We start from the raw sequence: 13,311 nt of genomic DNA on the forward strand, positions 1-13,311 counted from the left end.
ATAAATTCAGTCCTACATCCATGTGAATTATTTGGGGTCTTTAATTTGAAAAGATTTGCATTTCTTTTCATCATCTGCACAAAGGAAATATTGTGACATCCAGGCTCTGTTATTACTAATATTAACAGCTCACATAAAAAAAAAAGTTGATTTCTGTAGTTAAGCAGCTCAGTCCTTGATGATCATAAAGACTTAAATATGTTAGACAAGTTTGTAAACTTCAATTTATGTAAATGTTTGAAGGAAACAGCAAATATCATTCAGTAAAGTCAGTCTCAGGTTCTGTAATAACGTTTTTATTTTAACCCTGTTGAACCACGCAAATTATTTCCTTTAATTTTTTGTTTGCTGTCGTAATGTGAGATTAAATCTCTGAGCCTACATGTGGGATTAGGACAGTGACTTTGACTTTACCTCCTCTACAGAGATCATGTGACTGCTTTTATTTGGTTAACGTGTCCGGAAACGTTCCCAGAGGTGGATCCTGAGATGTAATGGAATAAAATATGAGAAATCCACAAATTCTTTCAGTTTTGCTTCTTGAGAAGAAGCTAAACTCACAGCTCTGACATTTACGTCCTAAAACAGGAGAACATCATTCATCCACAGCACATCTGTTTTCATTTTATAAAATCTTTTTTTCTCACCGTGGACCAAACACTTCACAGGTGTTTGTATTCTCAGCGGCAGTGGAAAACAAAGACTGAACCCGTTCACTGCACACTTGGTTCTTTATTGAAGTCGATCTTTTTTGCAAACTAAACAGAAATTAAACATGTTTACGTTTTCTCAGACAGTCTTCGTTATTACGCACATTTAAGGCATGAATTCGATTTTTATTGCAGTAGTGTGAGCACACTGAAATGAAAGCAGATTTCTGCATTTATCTCAAAGGATTCAGATCCAGCTTTTCTTCTGGGACTCACTTCATGCTGAGCGGAGAAAAATTTCAGCCGCAGTGGCTCGTTTTTTGATCTGCAAGAAGTGCAGCCGCTCATTTCTGAGCTCATGAAGCAGAAACTGGAAACTACAGCGGCCACTTCAGTCCTGAGAGGTGACCTCTGACCTCCACTGCAGTGCGATCTGGTTTTCTTGGCAACCAAACAAAAACAGAATGTTTTTTTTTTGTTTTGTTTTTTTTAAATCCTTCTTTAGCGTAAATTCTCTCCAAACAGAAAAGTCGTGTTTATCGTCTTTCGCCCATGAGTCATTTCTGTGGTTCAGCTTCATCCTTTGATGACAGCGATCGGCCTCAGTTTGATTGCCTTCTTGCTGATGCCAGCCTCATGACAGGTGTTCACCACGTCTGTCACGTTTTTGTATGATTCAGGAGCCTTAACAAAAAAAAAAAAAGTCAGACGCAAACAGAAAACAGCTTAAAGTGCATAAAAACCACCCTGACTCCTCCCCCTCACCTCCTCCATCACGAGTTTGGGCGACGCCACCCGGATGGCAATGCCCATGTCGGCCAGTTTGTCCAGGACGTCCTGGAAGTCCAGGTTCCTGCGTGACTTTGCTCGAGAGAGCGCTCGGCCCTGAAACAGACAGGAAGTTGCTTAAAGACATGAAACAAACCAAGGTTGACCATGTGACAGCGCGAAGGGCGCTCAGACTCGTACCGCTCCATGACAGGTGGTCCCAAACGTCTCCATCATGCCCTGCTCGGTCCCCGTCAGGACGTAGCTGCAGGTCCCCATCGTTCCACCGATGAGCACCGGCTGACCTGTGAGCTGGAAATGGCAGCGAGTTCAGGCAAGACTCACATCATGATGGCGAGTAAACAGACGAACATGACGCGCTCTTACCTGGTAGTCGACGGGGATGAGGGGGTGGTGAGGGGGGAAGGCTCGCGTGGATCCTTTGCGGTGAACGAGCAGCGTCCTCTGCTTCCCATCCACAATGTGCTCCTCCACTTTGGCGATGTTGTGAGAGACGTCGTAGATGACGTGCATGTCAAGGTCATCCGGCGTCGTACCGAACACTTTGGAGAAGGCCTGAAAGACACGAAAACCGCTTTTACAGACTCCGCTCACCCAAACCCCCTCCCCATAACGATCATAGCAGAATCGGGACATTGTTAGATTCCACAGCAATCCGATGCCGGAAGTTCAAATTACAGAATATCCTATAAATGAAATGAAAACAAAAGAAATACACAAAAATTATGAATTAAATAAAAGTTAAAAGATTAAAAAAAATTATAAAAAATGTAACGAAAATAAAAAACAAATGAACAGAAGCAGAAGTTGAATTTTCTATCACATTAATGATTTTTACAGTTGTATTTTTATATTATTTGTGGTGCGTTTAAGTGCATTCGTCGAATCCCCGACTCGGAGTGGAACAGAGTGGGTTCATCCTCCTGATCATGGAACTCACTTCTTCATGAGAAGAGCTGCGCTTTAAGCACCATGTGAGGTCACTTCTCTTGTTAGGGCGGGTGCAGCGGTGCGTTTATGACCCGAGAGTGGCTCAGGTGAGCGTACCTGTCTGGTGAGGAAGGTCATGGAGGAGCGGTTGACCCAGGCGTAGTTTCCTGCGGCTGCCATGCCTTTCAGGTAATCCTGCCCCTCAGGAGAGTTGATTTGAGCGCAGGCCAGCTGTCGATCGTTCACCGTGATTTTGTCACGCTTCATCGCCTTCTCCATGGCAACCAGAGCATCTGTAAATATCACCAGGTGTTTTCGTTGATAATTTAAAAGGCAGAAGTGAAGGTTTGCAATATTCGGCGGCACTCGTACCTGTGGCGACCTGATGCCCGAGGCCTCGGCTGCCGCTGTGGATCATCACACACACCTGGCCTTTGTGGTCAATGCCCATCTTCTTGGCGGCGTAGTCGTTGTAGATCTCATCCACCACCTGGATCTCAGCATAGTGGTTTCCTGCTCCCAGAGTGCCGAGCTGCAACACACACACACACACACACACAGCTTTAGACACCAGCAGAGGGTTGCAGGTGTGAAAACAGGTGTGAGCTGCAGGGCTACCTGCGGCAGGCCTCTCTTCTTGGCCTTGGAGGACACCTTGTTGGGGTCGGCCTGCAGCATGCGCCCGTACTCTTCGCAGTGCTCCTTATCCTCGGCCCAGGCGTAGCCCTCCCTTAGAGACCAGTCCATGCCCATTTCCAGCGCCTCCTCCAGGTCCCTGGTGACACATGCATTAGTCAGGTGACACACAGGTGAGGAGAGGCAGGTCTGTTCTGTTCTACTTACTTGGCGCCCATCGGGATGACGCCTTTGGAGCCGACTCCCACAGGGATGTGGTCGAACAGTGACTGAGCGAGCTGCTCCTTCACCGGCTGGACATCGCCCTCGTCCAGGTTTGTCCTCAGCAGGCGGACACCGCAGTTTATGTCGAAGCCCACGCCACCTGGAGGGCACATGGGAAGTACTGTTTTAACAGGGTGGGTCACAGAGTAAGTTTCATGACGGGTGACCACAGCAGGGAAATCCACAGGTTGGAAGATTCTTTTACTTCCTGCACACAGCTTCTCACCAAACTCCATTCATTTTTCATCAGGTTTTAGAGGACACTGCTTATGTTTTATCATAGTACTTCCTACCTGGAGACACCACGGAATTGGGGTTGTCCATGTCAAAGGCTGCCATGTTCCCGATAGCAAATCCGTACCCAGAGTGGACATCTGGCAGGCCGATGGATTTCTGCCGACCAATCAGAGACACCCTGAGTACGAAGCAAAACATTTACTGTGGACACATACAGAACGGCAACACTCACGTTAACAATCCCCGGCAGCGCCGCCACATTCCCAATCTGCTTCATGGCTGGAAGGAACCCGCCAACACCTGAGGAGGAGGAACAGAGAGAAATGAGGAGGGTGGAGGTCAGGTAGAGGGGGCTCTCAGAGGGGTTCAAAGGTCACCGACCTCCTCCTCGGCAGGCATTACGAAGCTCCTCGAACATAAGCTTCTCCAGAGACTCGTTCACGTAGAAAACTCCTTCCACCTAAAGAGGAAAAGGAGGAGGAGTCAAGAGGTGACAGCAGAGGAAATAAAAGCTTTTAAGGAGCGTCCCTGCTTCGCTTTAATGATTATTCTGAATCTTTCTTCTGTGAGACAATGAAACCAACTGAAAACAAACTACAATGGAGCAGAGTCACCTCCTCCCAGCGTCCACCCGCGGGTGGAGCAGAACAGATACACTTAAAACTTTCGTAAATCATTTTAAGCGTTTTTAAGTTTGTGCTGCTGTTCAGAATCATTTTTAGCCTCGTGCTTATTCGGCATTTCTCGGGGGTTCCGTCAGCTCCTGTGTTCTACTGTCTCTGATGTTCTCCTCTCATGCCGTGGACACCTGTGTTTAATCAAGTCACCTGCAGCTGTCAGCCCGGCAGCCACGTTACCAGCTAGCTGTGAGCTGTTATCTGTTAGCTCGTACCTGCATGTTGGGGACGAAGCCCTTTTTGATTCTCCAGGAGGTGGAGGAGATTTTATCCAGAAACTGCAGCTCATCATTGTAACTGCGACTCATGACTCCACAAACGACCAAAAACGGCAAATCTCACTCTTTAACGCCGCGTTTCACTGGCTGTCTAATGTAAGATTAGAAAAAGAAGCCGAAGAAAAGATTCTTCTTCGGCTTCTTTTTCTTCTACGCTCAACAGGCTGCACGCGCAATTACTGCCACCTACTGTTCAGTGTTCCACAGTTATTCTCTATGCGGTATTATCCTCAGTAGAACAGCAGTGTGTGGACGTGCTCCAGGATCTCTCTGCTCCTCCTGCTCTGCCTGCGGGTTCAATTTCTGTGATGGAAACACTTCCTGCCCTCTGTGAGGAGTTCCTGCCCGTGACAATGCTCCCACACTCACACATGTCCTTGCTGTATTGTGAATCATAAACTAAACCCTTCCCTTTCAGTCATTTCCGACAACCTTTGCTGTCGTTCATCGATGATGTATTTATGATTTCTGGGTATTCTGGTGGCCCACGCTGCAAATAAGACACGGCCCTGTCCTCCTGAACTATGTGTTCAGTCTGCTCTTTCCATCAGTCACTAATTTGTTTTTTCTTTTCTGATTTCTTTTTCTTGTCATGGCAATACTGTTGTGGAATAAAAGTGCTCCACATAGAGTCTTTGGCTGAATTACATCCAGCTTCTTGGCTTTTTAATCACTGAATTTTTGGAGATTCAAAGCGTCATTAAATAAATATTATATAATAAATACTGAGATGGTTACTATGGAGATAAATGACAGAGACAGACACTGCTGAGTGAGATCCACTGACTTATATTAGCAAAGAAAGAGAGAGCAGCACTGATCTGTGAATTCATTAAATGATCTCAAGATATAATAGACAGAAATAAGAAGCGGAAATTTTCAACTTAAACCATCATCTTGTTTTTCTTCTACTTTCAGCAGAAAATACGGTAAGGGTACATCTTTCACTATCTTACAATGCTGTGATTGCAGACATTTCCCAACTCTCTGTGAAAGGTACTCATGGTCAATGAGTACCATTGATCAACGCGCTTTGATCAACGGGCTTCGATCAGTGGTTATTGATAATGATAATGAGAATTTGCATATTAATGATCAAGGAACTGACCTCACAGCCCACCATTCATTCAGTGGGCTAGTTTCAGTTATCGTGCAAATGTACTGTTTATAATGCTGGGGAAACCCGCAGTCAGCTGAGACTGAAGAAGTCACTTGAATGAGTGATGAAACGTTTCTCCCACTGACAACGCTACGTCCAGATGAACAGAATCAACCTTTTGGGGAACATAAAATTCCGTTATTTAAACAGTATATAAAGATGATTAATTTTATCTCCCCTGCAGATTTATTCATACCAATCGAAATGTTCTGGAGAATACTCAGGATTTTATGCAGCCCGGTTGCCGTATTTGTAGTTTTACGAAAGTTTATTTTGGATAATGATTCAGGAAGTTTAGTGACAAGCCTTCAAAACAAAAGCAGAATCTACACAAAGCAACATAATGCATGCGTACATATAAATAAAAAATATAAATACATGCATCTAATTTAATAAAAGTTGTTATTTTGAAAAGTTGGGCCTTTTTACGGCATAATACATTTATTCTAACAGAATTATTAAGATTTTTTTTTTAAAAAAAACTTTGGTTTATAAACTTTTGATTTGAGTGCCCTCGACGTGTTATATTATGAAAATCCATCCCGGAAGCGGTGTGTCCGTGTTTTGGGGCGCTGCAGGTTTGTGTGTTTACAGAGAAGCACATGAAGAGTCGTGGATGTCTTCCCGATAGTTCACGGTGTGAGTGTTCTTCTGTTTGACTTCCAGCTTTCAGGACTACAAACGCTACTTAACCCGGTTAGTTAACACTAACCCGCGCTAAGCAGCAGCAGTGTCAGTGAAACGTTAGCTAACGATTAGACTGCGGAAATGAAAACGAAACGTTTGTTTTCACGCAGCTCTTTACATATTTTTCTACCTCAGAGAACCAACGACGCTCTGAAATCAGCGCAAAATGAACGAAAATCCTCTAAATGTGACGTTTTAGCGGTAAAGCGGAGCTAAAGCTGCTAAGAAACTTCAAAACGTCATTAGTGACTCATCAAAAGTTAAATTTGGCAGATTTGTAATGAGGTTTCGTACTTAATGAGCTAAAGTTTACTGTGAGGTTTGGATTTGAATCAGAGTCACTTTGTGCACAGTAAAAATCACGTGATACTTTTTTAATATGTGCACAGATTAAATTAATGTTAGTTAAAGTTCATTAGATATTACGTCACTGTTCACTGATGATCCGATTTAGCAGCTGGAATCTTTTCACCAGACTCCATTCACTTTTTATCTGTTTTTAGTGAAATTTGACAACATATTTTTATGAGAAACACAAATACAATAAGAAACGAAAAATAAGAACCTGATAACAAAAATGAAATAGATTAATACATACTAAAGAAATGAATACAATTACATACAAAAATAATAATTATTAGTAAAAATTAGAAATGAAACAATTAAACATTAATAGAAAGATGATTAAAATAAAGAAAAAATATAATAATAATAATGTCTGTGAAGGTTCTCAGAACTGAAGAAGCTTCTCGGATGAGAGGTGAAACGTCTTCAAGTAACTTAAAGAAGTCCAGACACTTTTCTTTGCAAGCTCCTTTGAATAATAATAACAATAATAATAATAATAATAATAATAATAAAGGAATAAAACAAAGTTGCATATAAATAAAATATTAAATACAACATGGAAATAAAATTATATGAAAAATCAGACTGCGTGATATAAAATCCAAACATGTGAATACAGTTCTGTTAAGAGCATCATGGCCCTCTGCAGTCTGTGCATTACTTAGTGTGAGTCCTCTTCCTGTGTCTGTGTGTGTGAGCAGCATCATGAAGCTGCGAGTTCGGATCAACAGGCAGACCAGCCGGGTGGAGTTACTTGGAGAAGATCCCAGTTTGAAAGAGCTCAGAGATCACATCCAGGAGATGCTGTTGTCCTCACATGGACTCAGGTCGGTGCTGCACATGTCTAACTCTGTAATCTGAGTTGTGGTTTATAAAGTTTCAGTTATTTGACTCCCTACTTGCGCTTCAGTTCAGACACAGAGTTTGGTTTGTCTCTGAACGGCTCCAAGCTGCTCACGGACACTGCTCAGACTTTGGCGTCCTGCGGCATCGTGTCCGGAGATTTGATCTGTGTCCATCTGCCTCAGTCTGAAGCCACAGCTGCCGCCGGTTCAACCAGCTCAGCCTCGTCTACAAGCTCCACCTACACGGCAGCCAAGAGCTCTGCAAACCAGAGGCAAAGCCAGCAGACCCCCATCATGGCCTCCACTCAGGTATGATGTTCACCTCCAGCAGGTTGTTCAGGTGGGCTGGATAAGTGTGTGAGACATATCGAGCCTGTTTCCAGTCCATGTGTGGGAGATCAGTCTACACAGACTGTAGACTGCCTCGGCCAGAGATCAGAAACAGGCCCAGAAAGCATCCACATACTTCTGGCTTCAGTGCACAGTTTCTGTTTTACTTTCTCGTGTTTTTATGAGCTGAATTATAACATAAAATAATTCGCAAATACAGACACACCACAGAGCACACAGCAAGGGTTAAAGCTGGTTTAAAGGGCCACACCCCCCTCACAGCTTCTCTTCTGTGGATCCACACGAGGACACACTTAATTTCACATCATCCAACACTGATGACACTCTGACTCATCTCAGTTTGCATCAGCAGCATCAGACTGAAAGTGTTTAGGTGAACCAGCTGTGCCTCTGAAACCTGGGATGTTTTGTTTGGAGCTGGACGAATTCACAGGTTCAAAAGCTTTCTCACCTGATACATACAAGCTTTCAGGGAACTTTGGATTAAAGAACAGTTAAAAGTCATGGGCGTGCCAGCCTTCATCGTGGAAGCACCGGCTCTCTCACAGCAGTAGAAATCTTCACATCTGGAAAGCTGCAGGAGTCTAACGGAGCATTTTCAGACACATCCTCAGCTTCATATCACCAGACACATTTTTAAATAGCGAAGTCTCAGTTAGCCTGAGAAGCGTTTATATATTTGGTGCTTGGGGCGCTTTTAAATCCTTACAGATGTGCATCTCATGAACAGCTGGAGAGAAAAACAAAGTTCTGCAAAAGTTTAAAAGGACGAGCTTTACCCATTGCAGGAGATGGTCTCCAGTGTTACTGGTGCCAAAAAATAAAAACAAACTCACTGGAAGAGCATAGTGGGCGTTAAATCTGTGTAATGGTTTGATGGTATTTTAAAATTCCCTATCATTCTGAAAATGAAGACAAACACTGATTTATAATCGTACGGTGTTCCACAAGGTTCCCATCCAGGCCCCTTGCTGTTTGTCTTTTACAGTTGTCACCACAAGTATTTGAAAACTGACAGAGCCTTTGTAGTTTAGCCTCGTGGGTCATCACAGAATATTTCATATCAAACAATAAGACTTTGAGCTTTAACTCGAGAAGACAACAAAGTGTTGCATTGACTGTTCAGGAATTTCAGCCAATTACAGTCCTGCATTTTCAAAGGCTGGTCAGCAGAGGCATCATTGTTCACATACTTATGGATCTGACTGTGTTTTGATGTTTGTGGTCAGCTGTAACATTAAAGGAGATCAGCCTTGACCTGTTTATGGCAGGTTGTTGTTTTTGATGTTGTTCATGTCTGTTTTATATTTTAAGTTATTATAACAAAGAAACAACAGCAGATTATTTTAGCCTGTGTCACTCATCAGACCTGACGAGGGGCGTAGACGTGCCCAAGCTCACAGTTTTGTTGTTGGTAAACAGCCGAGCAGCAGCAGCAGTGTCAGTGGGGCTGCCGGTCCTGCAGTCCTTTCAGAGTCCCAGCCGTCCTGTGAGATGCTGGACTCTGAATCTTCAGCCACCATCTGGGAGCCAATGCTGTGCGGTGAGGCCGAGGAAGGTCAGGCACCACTCTCTCTGGAGCTCCTGTACCACACGGCCCAGCCAACAAGTCCCAATGATGCCATCATGGTGGCCGGACATCTCCTGATGCTCGAGACTGGGTTCATTGCTCAGGTGAGGCGAGGGGGACAGGTTAATATCCTGCTGAGTAAACAGGTGAAGGCAGACGCTTTGAGTAAGTGTGTGCGCCTCCACAGGGCACCGAGCTGAAGCCCGGTGAGATGCCTGCTGGATGGAGGTGTGCAGGTGGAGTCTACAAGCTGCAGTACACTCATCCTCTGTGTGAGAGCAGCCTGGCCTCGGTGGTGGCTGTGTGCATGGGCCCAATGCTCGTCATGAACAGTGAGTCCTCTTTAAATGGGCTGAATTTATTTTTCTTTGACCTTTTAGTGTTCAACTCCCACTGTGTTTCTGACCTGTTTCTTCTTCATGCAGCGACTCTGAAGGTTACAGAAACGGTCGACACTGTCCGCAAACTGTGTCTGAATGCATCCAGCTACGTGACCAACGAGTGGCCAGGTAAAGCTGTGATTGGTTGGCATAACGCCACCAGCACGGGAGCGTCTTTGATTAATTTTCTGTGTCTGATGTTGTTCAGGAGGAAGTGCTGCAGCAGCATTTAAAGACCTCAGCAAACTGTCCCGACTCTTCAAAGACCAGCTGGCGTACCCACTGATCGCCACCGCCAGAGAAGGTAACGCCCCCTCTCAGATGAGTCACAACATGTTGGTGCTGACATCATCCAGTTCATCAGCTTTAATCAGAGAAAACCTCAGAGAAGTTAAATTGCTGTGAACATTAGCCATGTTACAGCTTTTAGTGAGTTTAAGAAAGATTTTATTTAAATCGATGTTCAATTTCATTAAAATTAAAATGTAAAACTCAAAATCCCACTCATAAAAAACATACAGGGCAAAGAGAATTATATTAACCAATCAAAATCTTAATGAAAGTTATTTAAATTTATACAAAATTAAAAGATTACTCCTTGAATTTGGAGCTTTATTAAAAAATTTTAAGACATTTTGACATGTAATTAAAGTGTCTCTTAAACTGTTCACTTGCATTATGTAAGGGGATTACATTATTAAATAACTTCACCATAAATTAGCAGTAAGTGCCTCTAAAAGTCAAATTTATTCTGTATTTTATCACCTAGGGCAGGGGTGTCAAACTCCAGACCTCGGGGGCCGGTGTCCTGCAGGTTTTAGATCTCACCCAGGGTCAACACACTTGAAACAAATGATTAGTTCATTACCAGGCCTCTGGAGAACTTCAAGACATGTTGAGGAGGTCATTTAGTGATTTAAATCAGCTGTGTTGGATCAAGGACACATCTAAAACCTGCAGGACATCTGCCCTCGAGGCCTGGAGTTCGACACCTGTGACCTACGGTGTTCCCCAGGGTTCCAGTTTAGGTCCTCTGGTGTTTGACTTCTATGTGCTTCGAACTGAGAAGATTAGCAGCTTTAAAAGTTACATGTAGATGACACTCAATTTTACGTTTCTTATGATCAAAACATATTTTGATCGAAATCCCATTTTATCAACTACATCATCTTATTTAAATACCAAAGAACAAATAACTTTTATTTGTAGTAAAAAAGTGTTGGATAAAGAACTTATATGAGTGTCCATGAAAGGTTTCATCCCAACCTATGAAGCCATGAGTTAAAAAAAAAAAAAAAAAAAAAAAAAGAAGGATTACAGATTATTTTGCCATCTTAAATTCGTTTTTTACTTTCAGACTTGAGTTCATACAGAGTTTCCTTTTCTAGTTTTTCTTTTCACACAAACTCATTTGTTTTGTAATAAACTATTTCATGTTAATATCCCGAAGAATTCTAGTAAAATCTGTCCCGAAACATTTGGGAAGCTGCTTTAGAGGAACAGCTTGTTTGACTCATATGAGCTTGAGTCGCGTTTTCATTGATGATGTTTCTCTGTAAGCAGATGCTAACGTGCTAACATGCTAATGTCTGGTACTGACAGTCTGTGATGTGTTTCAGCGATGGCCCTCCCCGTGGCGTTCGGTCTGCCTGCTCTTCCTCCGGAGCTGCTCCTCAGAGTCCTCCGCCTGCTCGACGTTCGCTCTGTGGTCAGACTGTCGGCGGTAAGCCGGCACTTCAACGTCGCCACAGCAGACTCGTCGCTGTGGAGACATCTGTACCGCCGCGACTTCGCAGGTGGAAAAAGAGTCCTTAAAACTATTTCATTTATTTTTAAAATTATTTCTGCAAATTTCTCTAACTATGGGTCAAATGTTCCACTGACACTGTTTAAATGTTCTTTTTCATGTGCTTTTTAGATGTTCTTGATTTTTTTTCTATTTTTCACCCTTAGAACACCCTTAACTTATTAAAACCTGTTATAATGTCTTAATTTACTTATTAATTAAATAATTTTCAGTGAAGTTTTAAACAGCTTACTGTACATTAAATATGAGAATCTGAATAAGATAATTTAAATGACAGCATTAAAAAAGAAAATAACATTTAAAAAATGTAAAAACAAATCAGTCATTATTTTCTCCACAAATAAGCAGAAATTGTGGGGGAAACACCTGAATATCCACCGTGTTTAAGATAGTTTTTAGAAATAAATAAACTAAAAAGTATCAAAATATTTTCTAAATTTACACAGATTTGAAGTTGTGAAATGAGTCCATTAAATAAAGGTTTATTGATTGATTTATTGTGATTGTCCAGTTTTTCAACAAAATCATTATAATTAAAGTGACTGATTGTGTTTGCCGTTTTTCAGATTCAGGCTCAGGCAGATCCAGAGACACAGACTGGAAAGAGGTGAGAAACACACTTCATCAAAGTAAATAACTAAAGAACTGTAAACTCTTAAAACCTCCTAATGTGTCGTTTTTAATATGAATATTTTAAGGTAATAATAAATTACACTAATGTGGGGCAGATTGATGATAGCTCGCAGAATTTAAGTTTTAATGTGATTTGTTGTTGATTTTTTTTTTTTGGCATTTTTTGTGTAAATAATTTAATTTGTTTTTATTTGTTTTCCAGCTCTACAAAAAGTCGTACAAGTTTCGCTCTGAACTTCGAAACGCTGCCCCGACTCGCCCCCGCCCCCTCCTGCCTTTCCATCCAGGAGACATCTTCCACCCCATCCCCTACCCTCACTTCCCCCCGGTGCCGGGCATCATCGGTGGGGAATACGATCAGCGACCAAACCTGCCCCACGGCCTACTCCCCCGCCCCCGCTACGACCCCATAGGCCCGCTCGCAGACCCGCACAGACGACCTCGCCACGACTTCCACAGAATCCGACCAACGGGAGGGCGACCTTCAGACATCCGACGAGGATTCATCTGATCACTCCGTCACTGATCACATATCAATGACACAACTTCCTGTTTGACTCCGGGTTGACAAAAATTCATTTTCACAATAAAATCAGAATTTAAAACATTCTTTTTTTGATCAAGGTCTTTTTATTGAACAAAGAATTGCTTCCAACAACAATTATGGCAAAATTAACAAACAGTTGTGCCCCCACCCCCCCACCCACCCAGAACAGTGTAACTAAAACCCAGTCAGAGAGGAAAGGAGAGATAAAATAACATAAAATGAAATAATTTTACAGATACAAAGTAAATAATGAAATAGATGAACAACAGCAAGAGAAGAAAAAAAAAATACAAAAACAAAAAAAACAAAAAAAAAACCCCACTCGCACACACATTAAGCAATAGTATCCGGACTTAATCTTTCAAAGTAAGTAAGAAAAGGTTGCCATGTGTCATAGAACCTCCGAACCGAGCCTTTTACAGTGTAGCGGATCTTTTCCAGCTGAGTATAGTACATGACATCCTTAACCCATTGCCCATATACAGGTGGAAGTGGCTCTTTCCATTTCAATAATATCATTCTA

The 13,311-nt window shown here is 42.6% G+C and overlaps 2 protein-coding genes across 4 annotated transcripts; one reads left to right on the forward strand and one right to left on the reverse strand.

Annotated features, from left to right (window-relative positions):
• Positions 1-712: 712 nt before the first annotated feature.
• On the reverse strand, positions 713-4,594 carry rtcb (RNA 2',3'-cyclic phosphate and 5'-OH ligase). Its single transcript, XM_005936361.3, has 12 exons — positions 4,399-4,594; positions 3,888-3,966; positions 3,739-3,806; positions 3,563-3,662; positions 3,213-3,369; positions 2,988-3,144; positions 2,742-2,901; positions 2,487-2,662; positions 1,806-1,994; positions 1,620-1,730; positions 1,416-1,535; positions 713-1,334 (listed from the first exon to the last, which is right to left on the reverse strand). Exons 1-12 carry the CDS (start codon positions 4,489-4,491, stop codon positions 1,227-1,229), a joined length of 1,518 nt encoding a protein of 505 aa, XP_005936423.1. The 5' UTR covers positions 4,492-4,594; the 3' UTR covers positions 713-1,226.
• A 628-nt stretch (positions 4,595-5,222) lies between these two features.
• On the forward strand, positions 5,223-12,839 carry fbxo7 (F-box protein 7). Of its 3 annotated transcripts, none has more exons than XM_005936365.3 (10): positions 5,223-5,390; positions 7,357-7,482; positions 7,566-7,809; positions 9,274-9,525; positions 9,609-9,753; positions 9,847-9,930; positions 10,010-10,105; positions 11,421-11,597; positions 12,175-12,215; positions 12,444-12,839. In XM_005936365.3, exons 2-10 carry the CDS (start codon positions 7,361-7,363, stop codon positions 12,750-12,752), a joined length of 1,470 nt encoding a protein of 489 aa, XP_005936427.1. In that variant the 5' UTR covers positions 5,223-5,390; positions 7,357-7,360; the 3' UTR covers positions 12,753-12,839. The 3 variants fall into 3 exon arrangements, with proteins under 3 accessions (XP_005936427.1, XP_005936425.1, XP_005936426.1); XM_005936363.3 differs by lacking the exon at positions 5,223-5,390 and adding an exon at positions 6,169-6,257; XM_005936364.3 differs by lacking the exon at positions 5,223-5,390 and adding an exon at positions 6,211-6,316.
• The last annotated feature ends 472 nt before the right edge of the window (positions 12,840-13,311 follow it).

Source organism: Haplochromis burtoni, unplaced genomic scaffold (genome assembly GCF_018398535.1).
Source record: "Haplochromis burtoni strain Fernald_Lab_line unplaced genomic scaffold, NCSU_Asbu1 Contig_210, whole genome shotgun sequence".
In the NCBI taxonomy this organism is placed as follows: Eukaryota; Metazoa; Chordata; class Actinopteri; order Cichliformes; family Cichlidae; genus Haplochromis; species Haplochromis burtoni.

Bases quoted from the DNA above. Each gene is read 5' to 3' on its own strand.
- fbxo7 (XM_005936363.3), top strand. From the start codon at position 6,223: ATGAAGAGTCGTGGATGTCTTCCCGATAGTTCACG. The intron at 9,754-9,846 runs GTGAGTCCTCTT...TTCTTCATGCAG, and splicing joins CCCAATGCTCGTCATGAACA to CGACTCTGAAGGTTACAGAA. The intron at 11,598-12,174 runs GTGGAAAAAGAG...GCCGTTTTTCAG, and splicing joins GTACCGCCGCGACTTCGCAG to ATTCAGGCTCAGGCAGATCC.
- rtcb (XM_005936361.3), bottom strand. From the start codon at position 4,491: ATGAGTCGCAGTTACAATGATGAGCTGCAGTTTCTGGATAAAATCTCC. The intron at 3,967-4,398 runs GTACGAGCTAAC...TTTCCTCTTTAG, and splicing joins GCTTCGTCCCCAACATGCAG to GTGGAAGGAGTTTTCTACGT. The intron at 3,807-3,887 runs GTCGGTGACCTT...CCTCCTCCTCAG, and splicing joins TAATGCCTGCCGAGGAGGAG to GTGTTGGCGGGTTCCTTCCA.